The following is a 17,500-nucleotide window of genomic DNA, read 5'->3' on the forward strand; positions in this document are numbered from 1 at the left end:
ACCGTCTTCTGCCACATTCATAACGCCTTCCAACAGGTTGCGTGAGTCACCGCGTCCACTGTTGATGTAAGGGATAGGACACTTGCACAGTGTCTCCCAAACATGCAGGAGGGAATTTTTTGTCAGAGTTTATTTTCATTTTTTGGCCTGTACTTCCAGAATCGATTTCGACTGCACTGGCCAGTCTCTGTGGCGGCAAACCCAGGCACCACTAACGAGACTACAGTATTCTATACTCTGCCGGTCTTCCTTTTGGCATTGTATAGAATGCCTAGGAAATGTATGAAATATTTAGTATTTCATACTTTAATGGCCAATTTATGGCACTGTATACATTACCTAGCCATTCTATAAAATACCAGTTTTCACACATTGCCAGTAACACACACACACACACATATATATATATATATATATATATATATATATATATATATATATATATATTTATATATATATATATAAATATATATTATATACATATATAATATATATCATAAATATATATTATATATATATATATAATATATATTATAAATATATATTATATATATAAATATATATATATATATAGCATATATTATATATGTTATATATTTATATATATATATATATATATATATATATATATATATATATATATATATATATGTACATATATACACATATATATACAATGTATATACATATATATATATATATACAGATATATACAGATATATGTATATACATATATATAATATACGTTAATTTATTTTAAGGAGACATGTATACACACATATATGTGTGTATACATGCAATGTAGAATTTAGTGGTCACTTTTTACACGCTTTTATTTAACTTGATTTCTCTGTCTGTCTGTCTGTTTGTTTGTCTGCCTGTCTCTGTTTGGGTCAAAACTTGCAACCGATTTTTCACCCACTTCTACCGAACAGATTTCGCCCAGATTTGGTGTACATGTTCAAAGCTGGTGACAATGCAATATTAAAACTTTTTTTGTAATTAAATGCTACTGCAGCTTTATCATTGTGTAGTATGTAGAAACACCGGCCACGTGATTATGTTTTCATAAGTGTGAAACATGCAGTGTCGGGACTGTAGATTCGTACACTTTCATAACGACCGTGAGAGCTAGCGAGGATGGGGCTCAGCCACTGGTTCAGACACTTGGTGATGGAAGCAGTGCTTATTCAACTGTCAAACACTAACAGATCACATGTAAAACTATTTATAAAAAATCACATGTAAAACTAATTAAAAAAATTTTAAACCACGCTTCTATTTCAAAATGCACTAAAAAGTATAAAATAAAACTTTGTGATCCACAATATTAATGGTTACTTAAGCCTGAGCATAAAAGCATGGGGTGCCTATATGCCTAATCTTGCATTCTTTTCCTTACTTCCCTCAAAAAACTCTGTGGTTTGCATGACGTTTGTGCTTACTTATGCCTAAACGTAAAATCGTGGGTCGCTTACCCTAACTTGCATACAGTTCTATATAAAGACATGTACATATGACCAATTCCCATATCCATAGAGCCTGAGGTCGGCCCTGGTTGATCCAGTGAACTTTGAAAGCTTCACAGCTCTAATCCTTTTTTATGGTAAATTGCGCCATTTTTAGCTTTAAATTTCCCTCTGTCTCCCTCTTTCAAAAAATTAATACATATTTCTAAAGAACAGAGATCTTATAGTTAAAAAACTGAATAGCACAGTCTGTGGGTGGGTGGATACGATGCTAGTGACCTGCACCCAATTATAATCCTTTTACAGTACCTCTATAACCGCTTCCTTTCTTCAAACTTCTACTTCTTAGTGCCACTGTGGGGCCTTCCCTCAATGTCACATTCATACACTTCTACTTCATCTCTATTTTCAGGATCCCTTTATCTTGCTGTCCAACTACTCTAACTCCCTCTTTTCACTGTCTTGGCTTCGTAACTTTAAATGTCATAAATCGATCCTCCTTCGCAGGAGTTTCATCACTGATTTAGTAACTACGGAACCAATATGGGAGAAGATACTCTTGATTTCTTGCAAGCCACCACTAAAGTTTCCTGGAAAAACTCAATGAAATGTGCTTACGTTCGTGCGGCCGAGAGTTGCGTGAGATTGCAGCTGTGAATGTGTTGTAATCGAAATGTAGGCTACACTCATTCTTCTGCCGCATAAAGTTCGTGCCTTGTTATCACGAAACGAAGGCAAAAGAATTTGATACCATCCCATATTGCTCGTGCCATCTGATATATCCGGATCGCTTGTGAGCCTTTGTTACGTTTCAGCAAACAAACGCCTATGTGTTATGATTGCACATTTGATGCGTCTATGATATTTATATGCTGTTACGTCGCGAATTGCCGAAATGTCAGGTGGCCATCAACGGGTCACAACTGCCACCATAACAATTTCCATTTCCTATGAATACAGTACCTTTACGAGGCCTCGGGTTAAGGTGTGAAATAATATTTCCTTAATGTTGACGTGGATTGTCGCCATTTCTTGCAATCTGTGCTCCAGCTTTAGAAATTCTATATTCCTCCTCCGTTCATGTTCTCTTTCTTCCATATGACTGTCCATCCTCTAACAGTTTCTTCATAGTGCAACTGCTTTGAGGTTTTCCTGCTGTTACACCTTTCAAACCTTCTTACTGTCTATTTCCCTTTCAGCGCTGAATGACCTCATAGGCCTAAATTCTGTATATTCTATTCTATTAGAAATCAGTCAGTGTTTCTCTACATGAATTTCCAGTCAACTTGAGCAGCAGAACTTGAGCTCAGACTATATTCAGTTATACGATAATGCTTCACTGAATGGTGGTAAAGCAGCATACAGGTAATGAATAGCAATTCTATCGTGATATCTATCTTTTTTCAAGCCTCATGAAGTTCTGACGATGACACGTGTTCACATAGCTAAGAAGTTTTTGATGTTATTCTAATTGCAACATGACTGGATACCATAGTGCACCAGTAAGGCTGGGAAATCTTGTTGCTTACAGAAATTCAATGACACACTATCAAGTCTGAGAGATCTGACAATTTTATCAGAAATTCCTGCATACTTCAAAGTTGAAATGATCATATGCAGTTTTCTTCTCCTGATTTTGACCTTCAAGAAATGAGACATTTTTCGTAAACAACAGATCGAATCTTGAATCACACCAATACTGGCCCACCTTCAGGCTGAATGTAACAAGGTACTATGAACATTACACAGCGCTGACTTCTTCGCACAGATGTTTGCTCGAATTCAAATTCCATCCTAACCTGATAACACACTGAATGGAATTCTTCAGTGTTTTATCGGTATAGTTGTAGTGAACTGAATTAACTTGAACATAGAATTTATGCCAAAGGCCAAGCACTGGGACCTATGAGGTCATTCAGCGCTGAAACGGAAATTGACATTAAAAGTCTGGACGGCGTACCAGGAGGAAAACCTCAAAGCAGTTACAATGTGAATCAATTGTTAGGAGAGGGTTGAGGAGAGTAAGATGGACGAAAGAGAATATGAAAGAGGTACGACAAAAGGAACCAAAGGGGTTGCAGCTAGGGGTTTAATGCATGCTGCAAAGAACCTTAAGCAATGCCTATAGTGCACAGCATGAGGTGCACTGATGGCACTATCCCCCTACACAGAAGAAAGTAAATGCCAACAGCATCTGGTGTTCCCAGGTGGTCACCCATCCAAGTACTCACCAGACCCAACGTTGCACAACTTGGCTGATCGGACGAGAAACGGTGCTTTCAACATGGTATGACCGTTGGCATATAGTTGTAGTGGACTCTTGGAGCATCTGGGGCAAGAAATTTCTATCTGTTCTAAAGGTTAATGGTTATATTTGGGGGCCGTTTATTTTTTTATCATCACTGGCCGCACCTGTTGCTAGGCTTTTGAATTGGCTGCGCCTGTTGCTAGGCTTTTGAACTGGCCACGCCTGTTGCTAGGCTTTGAAACTGGCTGTGCCTGTTGCTAGGCTTTTGAACTGCCAGCACCTGTGCCTGTTGCCAGACTTTTGAACTGGCTGCGCCTGTTGCTAGGCTTCTGAACTGGTCGTGCCTCTTGCTAGGCTTCTGAACTGGCCACACCTGTTGCTAGGCTTTTGAACTGGCCACGCCTGTTGCTAGGCTTCTGAACTAGCCGTGCCTGTTGCTAGGCTTCTGAACTAGCCGTGCCTGTTGCTAGGCTTCTGAACTGGTTGTGCCTGTTGCTAGGCTTCTGAACTGGCTGCGCCTGTTGAACTGGCCGTGCCTGTTGAACTGGCCGCGCCTGTTGCTAGGCTTTTGAACTGGCCGCACCTGTTGCTAGGCTTCTGAACTGGCCGTGCCTGTTGCTGGGCTTTTGGACTGGCCATGCCTGTTGCTAGGCTTTTGAACTGGCCATACCTGTTGCTAGGCTTTTGAACTGGCCGTGCCTGTTGCTAGGCTTTTGAGCAACTAACATTATCATCCAATAAGAGGAGGTGCAGGAAAAGGACATCTCCAATGTCCTGAAGTTACTAGTAGCATTTTGTAATGAAATCTAGCAGTGAAAAAACCGTGGGTAAGCACAAGCACTGCAATCGAAATAAGGTGCAAGTTATGATCTCGACTGGGTTTGTTCTTGCTTTTCATTAACAATGTGCCTTCATCAAATGGATGGACTTTGAACTTTTACGGTGCAGCAAGTACATATGAAAATAAAGTTGTCAGCATGCTGGTGCAGCAGTATTTCATAACGATTTACCTCTCAAAAGGACAGCTACAGAGAAAGTACGTGAGAATTAGGGAACAAGGGAGTGAGGCCCCTAATACATCTGGCAGCACAAATCAACGAGGAGATTCTGGTAATGTTTTCTGAGCAGATGTAAATATTGCATGACACTAAACTGTGCACTCATGTTTTTTTATTCCCATCCAATGAAAGTTTTAAGTTTTTGTCACGAAATCTAAGCTAGGCTGCACCCTCGGCATCACTCTTACCACCGCAGAAAATATCTATCCATTACCTTCAGTTATCATTGAACTCAAGGAGTTTAACTGAACTTCTTACAGTTTTATTACAAAATGGAGTACTTGCCCTTCAAATTTAGAGTTCCTTGCTCTAAAACTCTCACATACCATCATATACTCTTCGTGTCACTGGAGTGAACAGAAATGGCTATAAAACCTAAGGGAAGTATGCTATACTTTCCACCCCTCGCTGCAGCACTAATATTACAGTTCAGTAATGGCCTGTCCACACTAGCGTGCATGCCCGTTGGACACTTCCAGCTGTTTATATTTTCTCTAGCTTCTGAAGCAGTGTTACCAGACAATCGCATCGTTCTGGCTCCATACTCGGCGGTCAGTATAGTGGAACGGGTTATGGGAACAGTGTTTGCCGGTCGGACAGTGCCTGCTAGTGTGGACAGGGCTTAATAGAGCTTTTTGTCCCGGGCAACAAGCTAGCTTGCCCCTTGAAGGTATTCTCCACCATCATGAACAAGTTCAGAGTTAAACCTTCATTTGTTTGCAAGTTCTGGGAGTTCCGACAGAATCTCTTCATTTTAATTTTCACCATTAATCAAAATTTGCAAACATTTCATATTAAAGGCCTAACAGCAATCGACTTCCAAAGCAACCTCCACAAAATTAGAATGACCATACTAAAGAAACCGGAAAAGGACAAGCGGAGATGATAATAAATGGATAATTGTACATACACATTGACACATGCCAATACGCCAATACAACCCAGACAACTTAGAGGAGGATTACAAATTCTTTTATATTTAAGCATATCAGCATAAATAATACTGCCAGTGAGACCACTCCAATGCTAAACAGTCAAAGAAATGAAAGACATCTAGTACTGGGCAGTGTGACAGAAAGTGGTACCTCAACAGAATATGAAAACTGAGTTCTGTACTGACTAGTCTTTGATGTGCAGGCACTAAGGGCCTGTAGAAATACAACCCATGAAATATGAGCAAAGAGGCTACCTTCCTGCTAATGTCTAAATCATAACTATCCCTGTAGAAAATAGAATCCACTGCTTTAACCAATCTTATAAAAAAAAAAAAACAGGCTCACTTGGTTCCCAATACTTTGACCGAGAACAGAATTCCAATAAAGGTGGAAAAAGGGATCTGAAGCATTTGGTACTAACACCATCAATTATGTTGACATTACGGACAACAAATAACTTTCTGGTGCTTCAAATGATGCATTTCTCCCGTGCTGTGGAATAGAAAGTTTGAATTCGACGGTATCGCCCAGAATTGTCGAACAATCATTAAGAATATTAAGCTCACGGATAGCTGTGCAATGTCATGCAGCAAGGTCGGCCAATGAATAGTCTTGGTGTTCCTGCAGTTCAGTCACATGTATACTCGGTTGTTTTCCTGCTAAGGTGCATAATTAAATATAATTTTCACCAAACCTTGGAGTGGAATCATAAAAATTACAATGTTTGATCGTTATCACTACAACTCTGCAAACTCGGGGTACCTTCATGGTAATTCTTCATAATTATCGTTCTTGTTTATTTCTACATTTTTTGCATAGAATAATTTGACAGTTCTGAAGATAGCGCTTTGAAATTGGATGCGCACTAGGACCCCCAAAATCAATTTCCCCGCCTCCACCCCTCCTGCCCGACACACTTTCTCTCAAACACACACACACACACACACACACACACACACAGGCACCACAGGCAATAGGTTTAGGCCGTAGTACATGCTCTTGTCTACCAAAGTACAGAGAATGTCCTATTACACCGAGTTGAATTCTGCTGTAAAAGTTTTAATAATTTTTATATTAGCATACAGAAGGACAAAAAACTCTTGTCTGGCGCCATTTAGCTCTGGTTCCAACTGCCAAAGATGACTTACTACCAAGATCTTAATTCACTGCGTAGATTAAGAGGAGCGCAAAGGGCTTGTAATGGAATGTACCCTTCTGAGTCCCCCACCCAAAAGTAGGAAATTACACCTCTTATGGGTAACCAAGAAGGCAACAGATCTCACAGTTTCATATATATACGTATATAATATATACTGTATATATATATATATATGTGTGTGTGTACTCTAGCACACATTATATACTGTCTATATATATATATATATATATATATATATATATTAAATATATATATATATATATATATATTAAAAAATATATATATATTAAAAAAAAAAATATATATATATATATATATATATATTAAATATATATATATATATATATATATATATATATATATATACAGTATATATATATATACAGTATATATATATATATATATATATATATATATATATATATATATATATATGTTGCATTAATCTCCCCGAGAGATTAATACAACATAAAAGGTCAGTACGGTATGGCCAACGGAGCTCGGCTATTTTTAACCATATAAATAACCATAACCACAGGATAAACTGGAATGCGTCTCGTATAATTCATAGCGGCAATTATCGGTTCAAAAGCCAGATGATGGAATCAGCCGTGATCCAACAAAGAAATACGAAGAATCTATCAAAAGGATCGTGGGACCCAGATATTATAGATAAAATCTTCCAAGCAGCGATTAAGATTAAGAAGCTATCATCAACTTGAGTGACGTAACGGGCGACCTCTGGATTTCTCGGTATAAATACCGCCTGTCTCTAGTCCTTACTTCATTCATATACTTGCCTGTAGAGGGAGACAGTTTGGTCTCTGAAATATAGCAATAGCTTTCTATCTTTTGGCGTTTTTATGGGCTCCTATTATCAGATGGATTTCTGTTTTAACAGAAAATATCTCATATATATATATATATATATATATATATATATATATATATATATATATATATATATATATATATATATATATATATATATTGCAAGTGAGATGCGGTGTTACTGTAGTGACGGTGTAACTGAGTGGCAGAGTAGGGTTTGTACTGTCTGGATGTGACAAAGGCCCTGATGGAATGGGTGAGATGAAAGCTGTTTGTAGAGAGGTAAAGGTGGTAAAGGTGATAAAGGCGACTGTAAGAAGTATAGAGGCATAAAAATCACTCAGCATGGCGGGGAAGGGGTATGGTGGGATTTAGACTGACAGAGTGAAACAAGTGACAGGAGGATTGATAAGTGGAAAAACAGGAGGTTGTGTGGACCAAATATATGCTATCACTGTCATACTGTCATTGAGGAAGTTTCCAAGGATAAAGAAAAAATTGTATGTGGTATTAAAGGACTTGGAAATAGTTTATACAGAAACAATAAAAGGCAAGAATGTATGATATAAAAGATAAATCATTACGAGCAATGAAAAGCTTTTCCGATGAAAGTGAAGCACGTGTCAGGATGTGCAGGAAGAAAGTTAATGGTCGATTGTAAAAGTGGGTCTGACCAAAGGGCGTATTATGTCTATGACTGCTAAAAGTCTTCGTGGATGGAGTGACGCAAAAAGTTCAAGAAAAGAGAGTAGACGTAGGTGAAAGTCGTGGGATGAGAAAATGAATCGTGAATGGAGTGTGAAATACTGATTGGGGATTGTAAGGAGATATTAACTAGCAACAGTCTGAAAATGTTTGAAAAAATTGAAATTTTAAGGCAAATGTGAGCAAGAATGAAGCAATGAGGGTAAATGGCAACCAGGAAGATGGGGTAAATGAATGCACCTGATTCGTACGACTATTCGGGGGTAAATGTGATGGACAATGGTTGGAGGAGAAAAGAGATGGGGTCAGACAGCAAGAGGCTGTTGGGGGCCGAAGTTACTTTTTCCCATACATGGGAGAACAAATAACTAGAATAAAATCTATCTTGCCTTGCATTCTGCACTATTTTCTTTGCAAGCACAGAAGTCATGCTAACACCACAGACTACAAACAACGAAGTCACGGGCCACTACCAAATCGGGCGCCTGAAAGGACTGATCAAGCAAGTAATCTTCCAATGTATTACAATACCAACAGGCTCATTTCCAGTTATCCAGTATTCATAAAACTCCCCAAAAAGCTCATTATTTGCGCTTATTCGTATCTTTGTAAGTTTTGCCTTATACTCAATACGTGCTCAGTAAACGTTCAGTATAGGATGACATTTTAGATCTTAAAGGTCTTATACAAGATAACTATTGTTCAAGTAGAGTTGCCTTTGTCTAAGCGTGTACTGATCACAAGGAAAAAATGACAGAGATACCCGAATTAGGGCAAATAATCAGCTTTTTGGGAAGTTTTAGGAATACTGGATACAGTAATGGGAAAGGAGCCTGTTCGTATTGTAATAAGCATACAGTACTTCTTTCTTTTACGGCAATAATTCGTTGATTTCCGTTCGCCATCGATTCTAAGAAAAACAACACTAACATTTTCTATGGGAAAAAAAAATATTGACAAATACCAGTCTACATAATCCCTAGAGCAACTGCCTGAATTATCTATAAACTGTTTGGACGCTTAGCGCGACACGTTAACAGGGAGAGGGACGCCTGTTGATATTTGTCTACCCTCAAGGGTATAGGAACATGAAACATAAAAGCTAGGCCAAAGGCCAACCGCTGGAACCTATGAGGCCATTCAGCGCTAAAAGGAAACTGAGAATAAAAAGGTCTGAAAGGTGTAACGGGAAGAAAACCTCGCAGTTGCATTTACGAAACACTAGTTGGGAAAAGGTATAAAGTAATGTGGGAGAAAGAGAATATGAACAGGGGTAAAGTAAACGGAATGAAAGGGGTTGTAGCTAAGGGCCGATAGGACGCTTTAAAGAACCTCAAATAATGCCTACAGCGAACCACGCGAGGTGCACTGGCAGCACTACCCGCCTACGGAGCTCAAGGGTACAGCTAATGGCAAAGTAATGGTGGATACAACAGATTAAGAGCAGGTTTACAATCGCAATGTGATGAGGACGAGAGAAATGCTTAACTATTTCTTTTCCAGAGGGGCGGTGGTGGTTTTTAACTTCTTGTTCACGCGGAATCACTTTCGATGAAACCAGCCCTCAATAAGTCCAAAAAATATATATATATATTTCCATCATACTCAAAGACTATGTATGACCTTCATGTGAATCCACTCTTAGGCAAAAATACGGCAATTTACTTCTTCCTAATGAACACCTTAATATCCTTTAGAAGCTTGAATTTCAAGTCAGTGGCCCCTGTGGTGGGCTTGTTCCATATGAATAGGGTTGTTCATCTTCTGATTAATAATAATATCTGTCCAGTTGAACCACATTAGTGTTTTTCGTACCTCTCCAATTGGAGCCTTCGGGCAGATACGCGATTTTCTTGTTATCTGCGTCCACTAACAATGACTATAAATCACGTCCCTCCCCCATCAATTACCTATGAGAATCGGCTATTAATTTTCATTTTGTTTTCCAGTGAAGCCCGAAGATTCTAAACAATGAGTTTACATCCTTGTTAACTTGGCTGGTGCATAGCGCTCTATCTATCTGGTCAAATTTCTTATTTACGCCAAAGCTGGCCAGGATCGTTCATTGAAAATCATCAGTTTAAGCATTAAAGTAAAACCAGTACCTGCGGAACTCAATATGAACTCTTTTGGGACTTGTCCGTTATGCCCTGCAGATGTCAGCATTGAAAAGCTCTCCACAGGGTAGGCCAACCAAAGTCTGATATAAAAAAAAAAACTTGATTTTCCCCCGAGGCCCTTTACCTGATCAATGTACCTTTGCCTCAGGGTGACGCTAATTTCGGCCAGATGCGTTCCCCAAGGTTCTAGAAGTCATCCCCCCTTTCCGTAACAACCCTACCCAGACCTACTTTAGTCTCAGGACCTGATCTACTGATAAATATTACTTTATATATACCGTTTCGTCTCGATTCCCTCTAAATCCCGTTGTAAGCTTTGAAAAATGCGTTTCAAGTCATTAACAAGAATCTAGACATCGTGTTCAACTAAAGCCAGGTCATACTAGTATATATGTCCACTGAAACAGTTCAAATTCTGGGCCACAAATTTATTATATAACGATGCAAGTAGTAAGTAAAGTGTTGCGTAGCATATTAAACTAATATACGGTAAACTCTAAATATGAACATAATTACATGCACACAAACCGATAAACGTACATAAAAACTATATATATATATATATATATATATATATATATATATATATATATATATATATATATAATATATATATGTATTATAAATATATATATATATATATATATATATATATATAAATATATATATATATAATACATATATATATATATATATATTATATAATATATATACATATATATATGTATGTATATATATGTATATACATATATATATATATATATATATATATATATATATATATATATATATATGTGTGTGTGTGTGTACTGTATAGATGTGTATATATATGTGTACTGTATATATATATACATTATATATATACATATATGTTACATAAAAAACTTGAAAGTCTCTCGTGTATCACTAATGAATTAAATACCAATTACAGTCGGCATTCTTTTAGAATAGTTTTGGAAAACGAAATCCTTAGCAAAATCAACATACCACACCTGCTGTGAAGACTGATCCCAAGTAACACGAAGAGGTACTGCCGGCTGGGCTCAATGACAGAAGCCAAATGATTTGCTTCAAGGATCCACGCAAAACGCTCGTACGCCACGGCAGAAGTTATCGTACAGTGGGCAAAACAATTACGCTTGTTACAACGGCACCAACGGAGTTCAGGACTGACTGCTTACCGTTTTCCCTCGGAGCTCAACAGCCGTCTGTGCCGACAGAGTGAACTGAAACGATGATCAAACAATGATGTAACTTCGACCGTCGTCACGGACAGCGACTCTGGGACGATTCCTCTCCTAGCAACGTCAACCTGTGTGACAGATAAAACGAATTGTTATTGTAGTGAGGCGAATGTCAAGGGTGCAACAACTACGGAACTCGCTTCTTGGCAGCACAGAATGTAGAACAATCACTCTCATAAAGTGGACCGAAAACAATGGAGGAATTCATGTATTATTTAGGAATAAATCACGTCGAAATACTCAAGTAGTGCAGATATTGTCATGAACCCAAATAGCCCTCTTGCTACTTGTCATGAACCCAAATTCATTAACCCAAATAGTCTCCCTGATATTATTTGCCATGAACCCCAATAGCTTCATTATATTATCTGTCATGAACCCAGATAGCCCTCTTGCTATTTGTCATGAACCCAAATAGCTTCCTGATACTTTTTGTCATGAACCCAAATAGCTTCCTGATATTTTTTGTCATGAACCCAAATAGCCTACCTGATATTATTTGTCATGAACCCAAATACCCTTCCTGATATTATTTGTCAGAACCCAAATACCCTTCCTGATATTATTTGTCATGAACCCAAATACCCTTCCCGATATTATTTGTCATGAACCCAAATACTTTTCCTGATATTATTTGTCATAAACCCAAATACCCATCCTGATATTATCCGTCATGAACCCAAATAGCCTTCGTGATGATGTATAAGCAGAGATTCGAATAAAAGAAAAAATATTTATATATACAATACAGAATAAAATTAATAAATTACACAAATGTATATGTAAGCAAAAAATAAAATCCAAAAATACAACAAAACGATAATGCCCTGACTGAGGTGGTATATACGATTTACTATTACAACGGGAAAGGAAAAGTGCCATGGGGTTGTGGGGGTTGTTTAGAGGAGGTTTTGTTGGGGGGAATTGGCTATTATGCAACAATAATGCTACGACACTTGAATTGTTGTTGATGTTAGGTAACAATTTCGATAAAGGGACTCGTACTTAATGAATGGGTATCTGGGGAATGAGATACAGTTTTGAAATCACTCTGCTAATTGTTGTGTTTGTTTTTTCTGTACAAAACGAACTGCAGAGGTCTCTTTCCTAGAAAGATGGATCTAGTAAGGTGCCCGATACCCTGATGACAATGCCAATCTTCAGGTCGCAAATAAACGAGTATCGTGAATGCTGAAGTTTCCCATCGTCATCTTATGATATATCTATACATGCACACGTACATAGCCTACACACACACACACACACACACACACACACACACACACACACATATATATATATATATATATATATATATATATATATATATATATATATATATATATATATATATATATATATATATAATCTACATTAAACCACTGCGCATAAAAAAGTAGTATTATCTCGTATCGCTAAAGGAATACCAGCCAACCAGAAAACAGTACAAAACTTACAAATGCCGTCCAAAAATACACTGACTTAAGTGACTTTGGCGTGTGAGATATTCATAGAACCTTGGCCTGCGGACCCTGGAGTCTATCTACACGAGGCTTAATCATTTACAACCACAGACAAAACGGCAGCTGCGTGCAACAGACCTTGCATGCTTATCCGTATCAAACCTAGCTTGTCAATCTTTTAATCTCTTTTACTTGTTGGTAAGTAGGCTTCTAGATATAATGCAGATTATTTTTAATAGGTGAATACATAAGAGGAATTAAGACCAGCAGTAGACAGCGCAAACTATCTCGGGCACAGAACTGTACCTGACCTTGGCAAGTTTTCAGATACTGTATCTGTAGAGTCTAGGTAATATCCTCTCGTTATCATCATGTAGCCATTGCAAGTATTTGTTTTAGTTACCTAATCCTCCGAGGGGAGAAAAATCCTCACAAATCCTGATCGGTATCCACATATGGAATGGAATATAGAGGTTAGGTCAAAGGCCAAGCACTGGGACTTCTGAGGTCATTCAGCGCTGAAAGGGCAATTGAGAGTAGGTAGATTTGAAAGGTGTAACAGGAGGAAAGCCTCTCAGTTACACTACGAAGTATTTGTTAGAGAGGATAGATAGCGAGACAGAGAGAAAGATAATATGAATGGAGGTACAGTAAAAGGAATGAAAGGGTTGTAGCTATGGGCCGAAGGGACGCTGCAAATATCCACATATGAATCACGTCTAAACAATATCTAATTTGGCATTTTACCCCAGCTAAAATTTCTTCATGAATGACATCGACCGACTTAACTAACAACTGCTGCTTGTCCATTTGTCCAGTGATATTTATTCATGTATCCAAAATAACATTCATTCTTAAAAATTTATGTAAGAGGAAATGACGCGGAAAACTTTTTGACGAAAGTGACCTTGATGACGAGATGACATCTATTAGGTGAAGTGGATAACTACCATTATTATTATTATTATTATTATTATTATTATTATTATTATTATTATTATTATTATATTTCAATAAACGAAACCTATTCACATGGAACAAGCCCACCAAAGGGGCCATTCACTTGAAATTCAAGCTTCCAAAGAACGTTGGTTTCAACCTCCCACCGCAGCAGACCCCACACTGCAGCAGTAACTGATCATTATAAAGCCAGTGATTTTTCATCACCCTGGGGAGACCCAAACCACCGACATCTGAGTTGCATGCTACGACACTAACCACTATACCAGCGGACCAGCGTAGGAGCTCAGAAGCCAAGAATAACTTCTCTTAGCTGGACTCTAAACCCACAATAGACCTACATTCTAGACCTGCACAGATGGTCAATCAAGACCTTTGTACAGACATGCCTGCACTACAGCAATGTATGTCAATGACTGAAGAAATGCGCAGATGACAGACCAGTTTTCCCCCTGTCCTAACACTGGGTATCAATGCGTATCAGTCAATTAAGTCGAAACAGAGAGCCACGGCGAGGAAGGCTGACCAGCAGGTAGCCAGCCTTCTGAAGTGGATTTTTGGCTATCTGTCAATCTTTACTGAACTTGTAGATTGTAATGCGATGCGCGTCAGAACTACGTTACATTATTTGGGAACTGTCAAGATCTCAAGACGTATCCCAGCAGGATCATGTGGTTGGAATAAAACGACTTTTTCCGTCTGAACTAGGCTACAGAAGAAAAAAGTTCCCAGGAGTGACAGGTTGGAGCTGGAAGAATTTTATACATCATTCTGGTGTTCGTGTTGTATATACATTATGTATATAAACAATCTATATACATAGATTATATATATATATATATATATATAACAGACATGATACATATACATATATATTAAGCCTTGGGTGACTTTAGAAGAACTGTGTGCTGACCTGTCAGTGGCGCTTCTGCTGCAGGTGCATTTGTGTTGACAGTGGAAGTTTCCTCAGCTGGATACAGAGAGCTGTTTAATCATGAGTTAAGTCCATGGAGACAGCGTGATCGAACATTGACCCGAGGTCGTCACATTTCCGGAAGAGATGACTGTGTGAGTGCGTATGTGTGTTGCACTCACAAATAGTATATGAACCGGAGGATAGACTCTTGCAGGGGGACTTCTTTAAGGGACTGGGTCTGTTTTGGTTAGTGGTGAAGTGTTGGAAAATCGCCACTGGAAAATCTGTTACTTGTCGCCATAGAAAGTGAGTACCATGAATCATGAACTCTTATCTTTTTACAGACGTTGTTTTTGGAAAGACCTAGTAGTGCTGCTGTGAAACCTCGCTATGTCTCCCTTATGCAATTTCCTGTTCCATTTTCGTTGTGCATTTTTCTGTTTTGAATATTCATGGGTTTTAACACCATTTCAGGTTTTAATTTATTGATATGTTTCTTTCAACAGGAGTTCTGGTTTCGTCCTGAGAGGACGAATATTTGGGAGTGATGTTTACTCTTTACCGTACTATATGACATTTATCGTGGCCTAGAATAATTATGACCTTATTACTTTATTTGGCGACCAGGGTGTTAGTTTAGAATAATATTTTGTGTACCAGAATTTCCTCTAGTGATGATTTCCATTTGTAGGGGGTGGAATTCACTCCATTTCTGGATCACAGCTTTTGCTGAATCACTTTCGTTAAATTTGCAAATAAAGTCTAGTTTTGTACTTCAGTGTTCAATTCCAGTGGGTCTTTGTTTAAGAACAGGTTCAGGGAGAGGAGTCGACGAGGGGGAAGGAATCTGCTGACCCAGGTTGAGCCGCTGCACTGCTACCAGAGACGTCTTAGGAAAAGTAAGATGATTGATTCTGTTCTTAAAACAGATGCAGCAATAAAAGATGGCCTTATTGGACCTGGGGATAGAGCCATTTAACATATACATATACACACACACATATATATATATATGTGTGTGTGTGTATATATATATGTGTATATGTATATGTTAAATATATATATATATATATATATATATATATATATATATATATATATATATATATCCAAATAATATTCAGTTAAGTTTACTTCAAGAGTAGCTTATACCAAAGGGTAATTATGAATGATAAGTGCTTAATCATCAATGGGATTCGAACCGGCTCTGTGGTCAAAGTCACTGTGCATCGTCGTTTCTATAACAGGCAGCCGTTCAGATCCCACGGGTGACGAAGCACTTATTAATCATAATTACCCTTGGGTGTAAGGTATTCCCGAAGTAAAGTTTAATAGATATTAAACGATATTTGTGGCTTATTATCTGCGAATATCAAAAATGTCAAGATGTATTGCGACAATAGTTCATACACACAGAAGCAAGCACACACATATATATAATATGTATATATATATATATACATATACGCATAATATATATAATGCATATATTTATATATACATTATATATACAGTATATGTGTATATAATGTATATAATGTGTATATATACATATACATAATGTATATTTATATATTATACATATACACACACACACACACACACACACACATATATATATATATATATATATATATTCAAGCGTGAATGTATATGTGTGTGTGCGAGTGACAAAAATTCATCTGTATATGCAGATAGGTATAAACATACACAATTTTTTGTCATTTGCACACGCGTGACTTTTCATATTCACAAATATCAAGCCACAAGCATCGTTTAATATTCACAATGCCTTGGGAATAACTTACTCCCAAAGAGAATCACATAAGATAACTGCTTCTGCTCCGCCAAGGATTCTAACCTGGACCACCGATGAACAGTTCAATCGAGAGAGAGAGAGAGAGAGAGAGAGAGAGAGAGAGAGAGAGAGAGAGAGAGAGAGAGAGAGAGAGAGAGAGACTTATGGTTTGACAAGTCGACAAAAAGAAGAAAAATGGTCATGAAAATAGACGTACTATTATCCAGTATATAAGTTATTTATTCTCTTTATATTACACAGTACCAAACTGCTTATCATCTTTGTGCATTACGAAACGATTGACAATCAAACTTTGGCTCAGCCCAGCAAGATTTTCTTACCAGAAAGCGTATCTTATGTCAGAACAATTTTATTTTTATGCTTGTCACTGAATTACTTGGCGATGGATATTTAAGATCCTTCTCCGGAAACCTTGATAAGATTTGAAGGATTTTCCCCAATATGAAATGACAGGATGGATGAAGTGCGATCTGCCTACGGAAACAATTGTTAGTACTACGATAATGCGATTGTTCCCATTTCGTTAACTCGATATTAGCGACGTATCTTCACGAATTTTTTAAAATCAGTATG

The 17,500-nt window shown here is 37.7% G+C and overlaps 1 protein-coding gene and 1 pseudogene across 2 annotated transcripts in view; both read right to left on the bottom strand.

The window, feature by feature from the left end:
• Positions 1-17,500, bottom strand: part of LOC136826035 (organic cation/carnitine transporter 2-like) — a 99,362-nt gene that overhangs the window by 68,265 nt on the left and 13,597 nt on the right. Inside the window, exon 2 of one of the 2 annotated variants that reach the window (XM_067082906.1) lies at positions 11,707-11,837. In XM_067082906.1, coding sequence (XP_066939007.1) covers positions 11,707-11,837 — 131 coding nt within the window. Of the gene's footprint in view, positions 1-11,512; positions 11,838-17,500 lie in introns of both variants that reach the window. The other variant, XM_067082907.1, reaches the window with a different exon arrangement.
• Positions 3,652-3,770, bottom strand: LOC136826387 (5S ribosomal RNA; annotated as a pseudogene).

Source organism: Macrobrachium rosenbergii, chromosome 40, assembly GCF_040412425.1.
Source record: "Macrobrachium rosenbergii isolate ZJJX-2024 chromosome 40, ASM4041242v1, whole genome shotgun sequence".
Lineage (NCBI taxonomy): Eukaryota > Metazoa > Arthropoda > Malacostraca > Decapoda > Palaemonidae > Macrobrachium > Macrobrachium rosenbergii.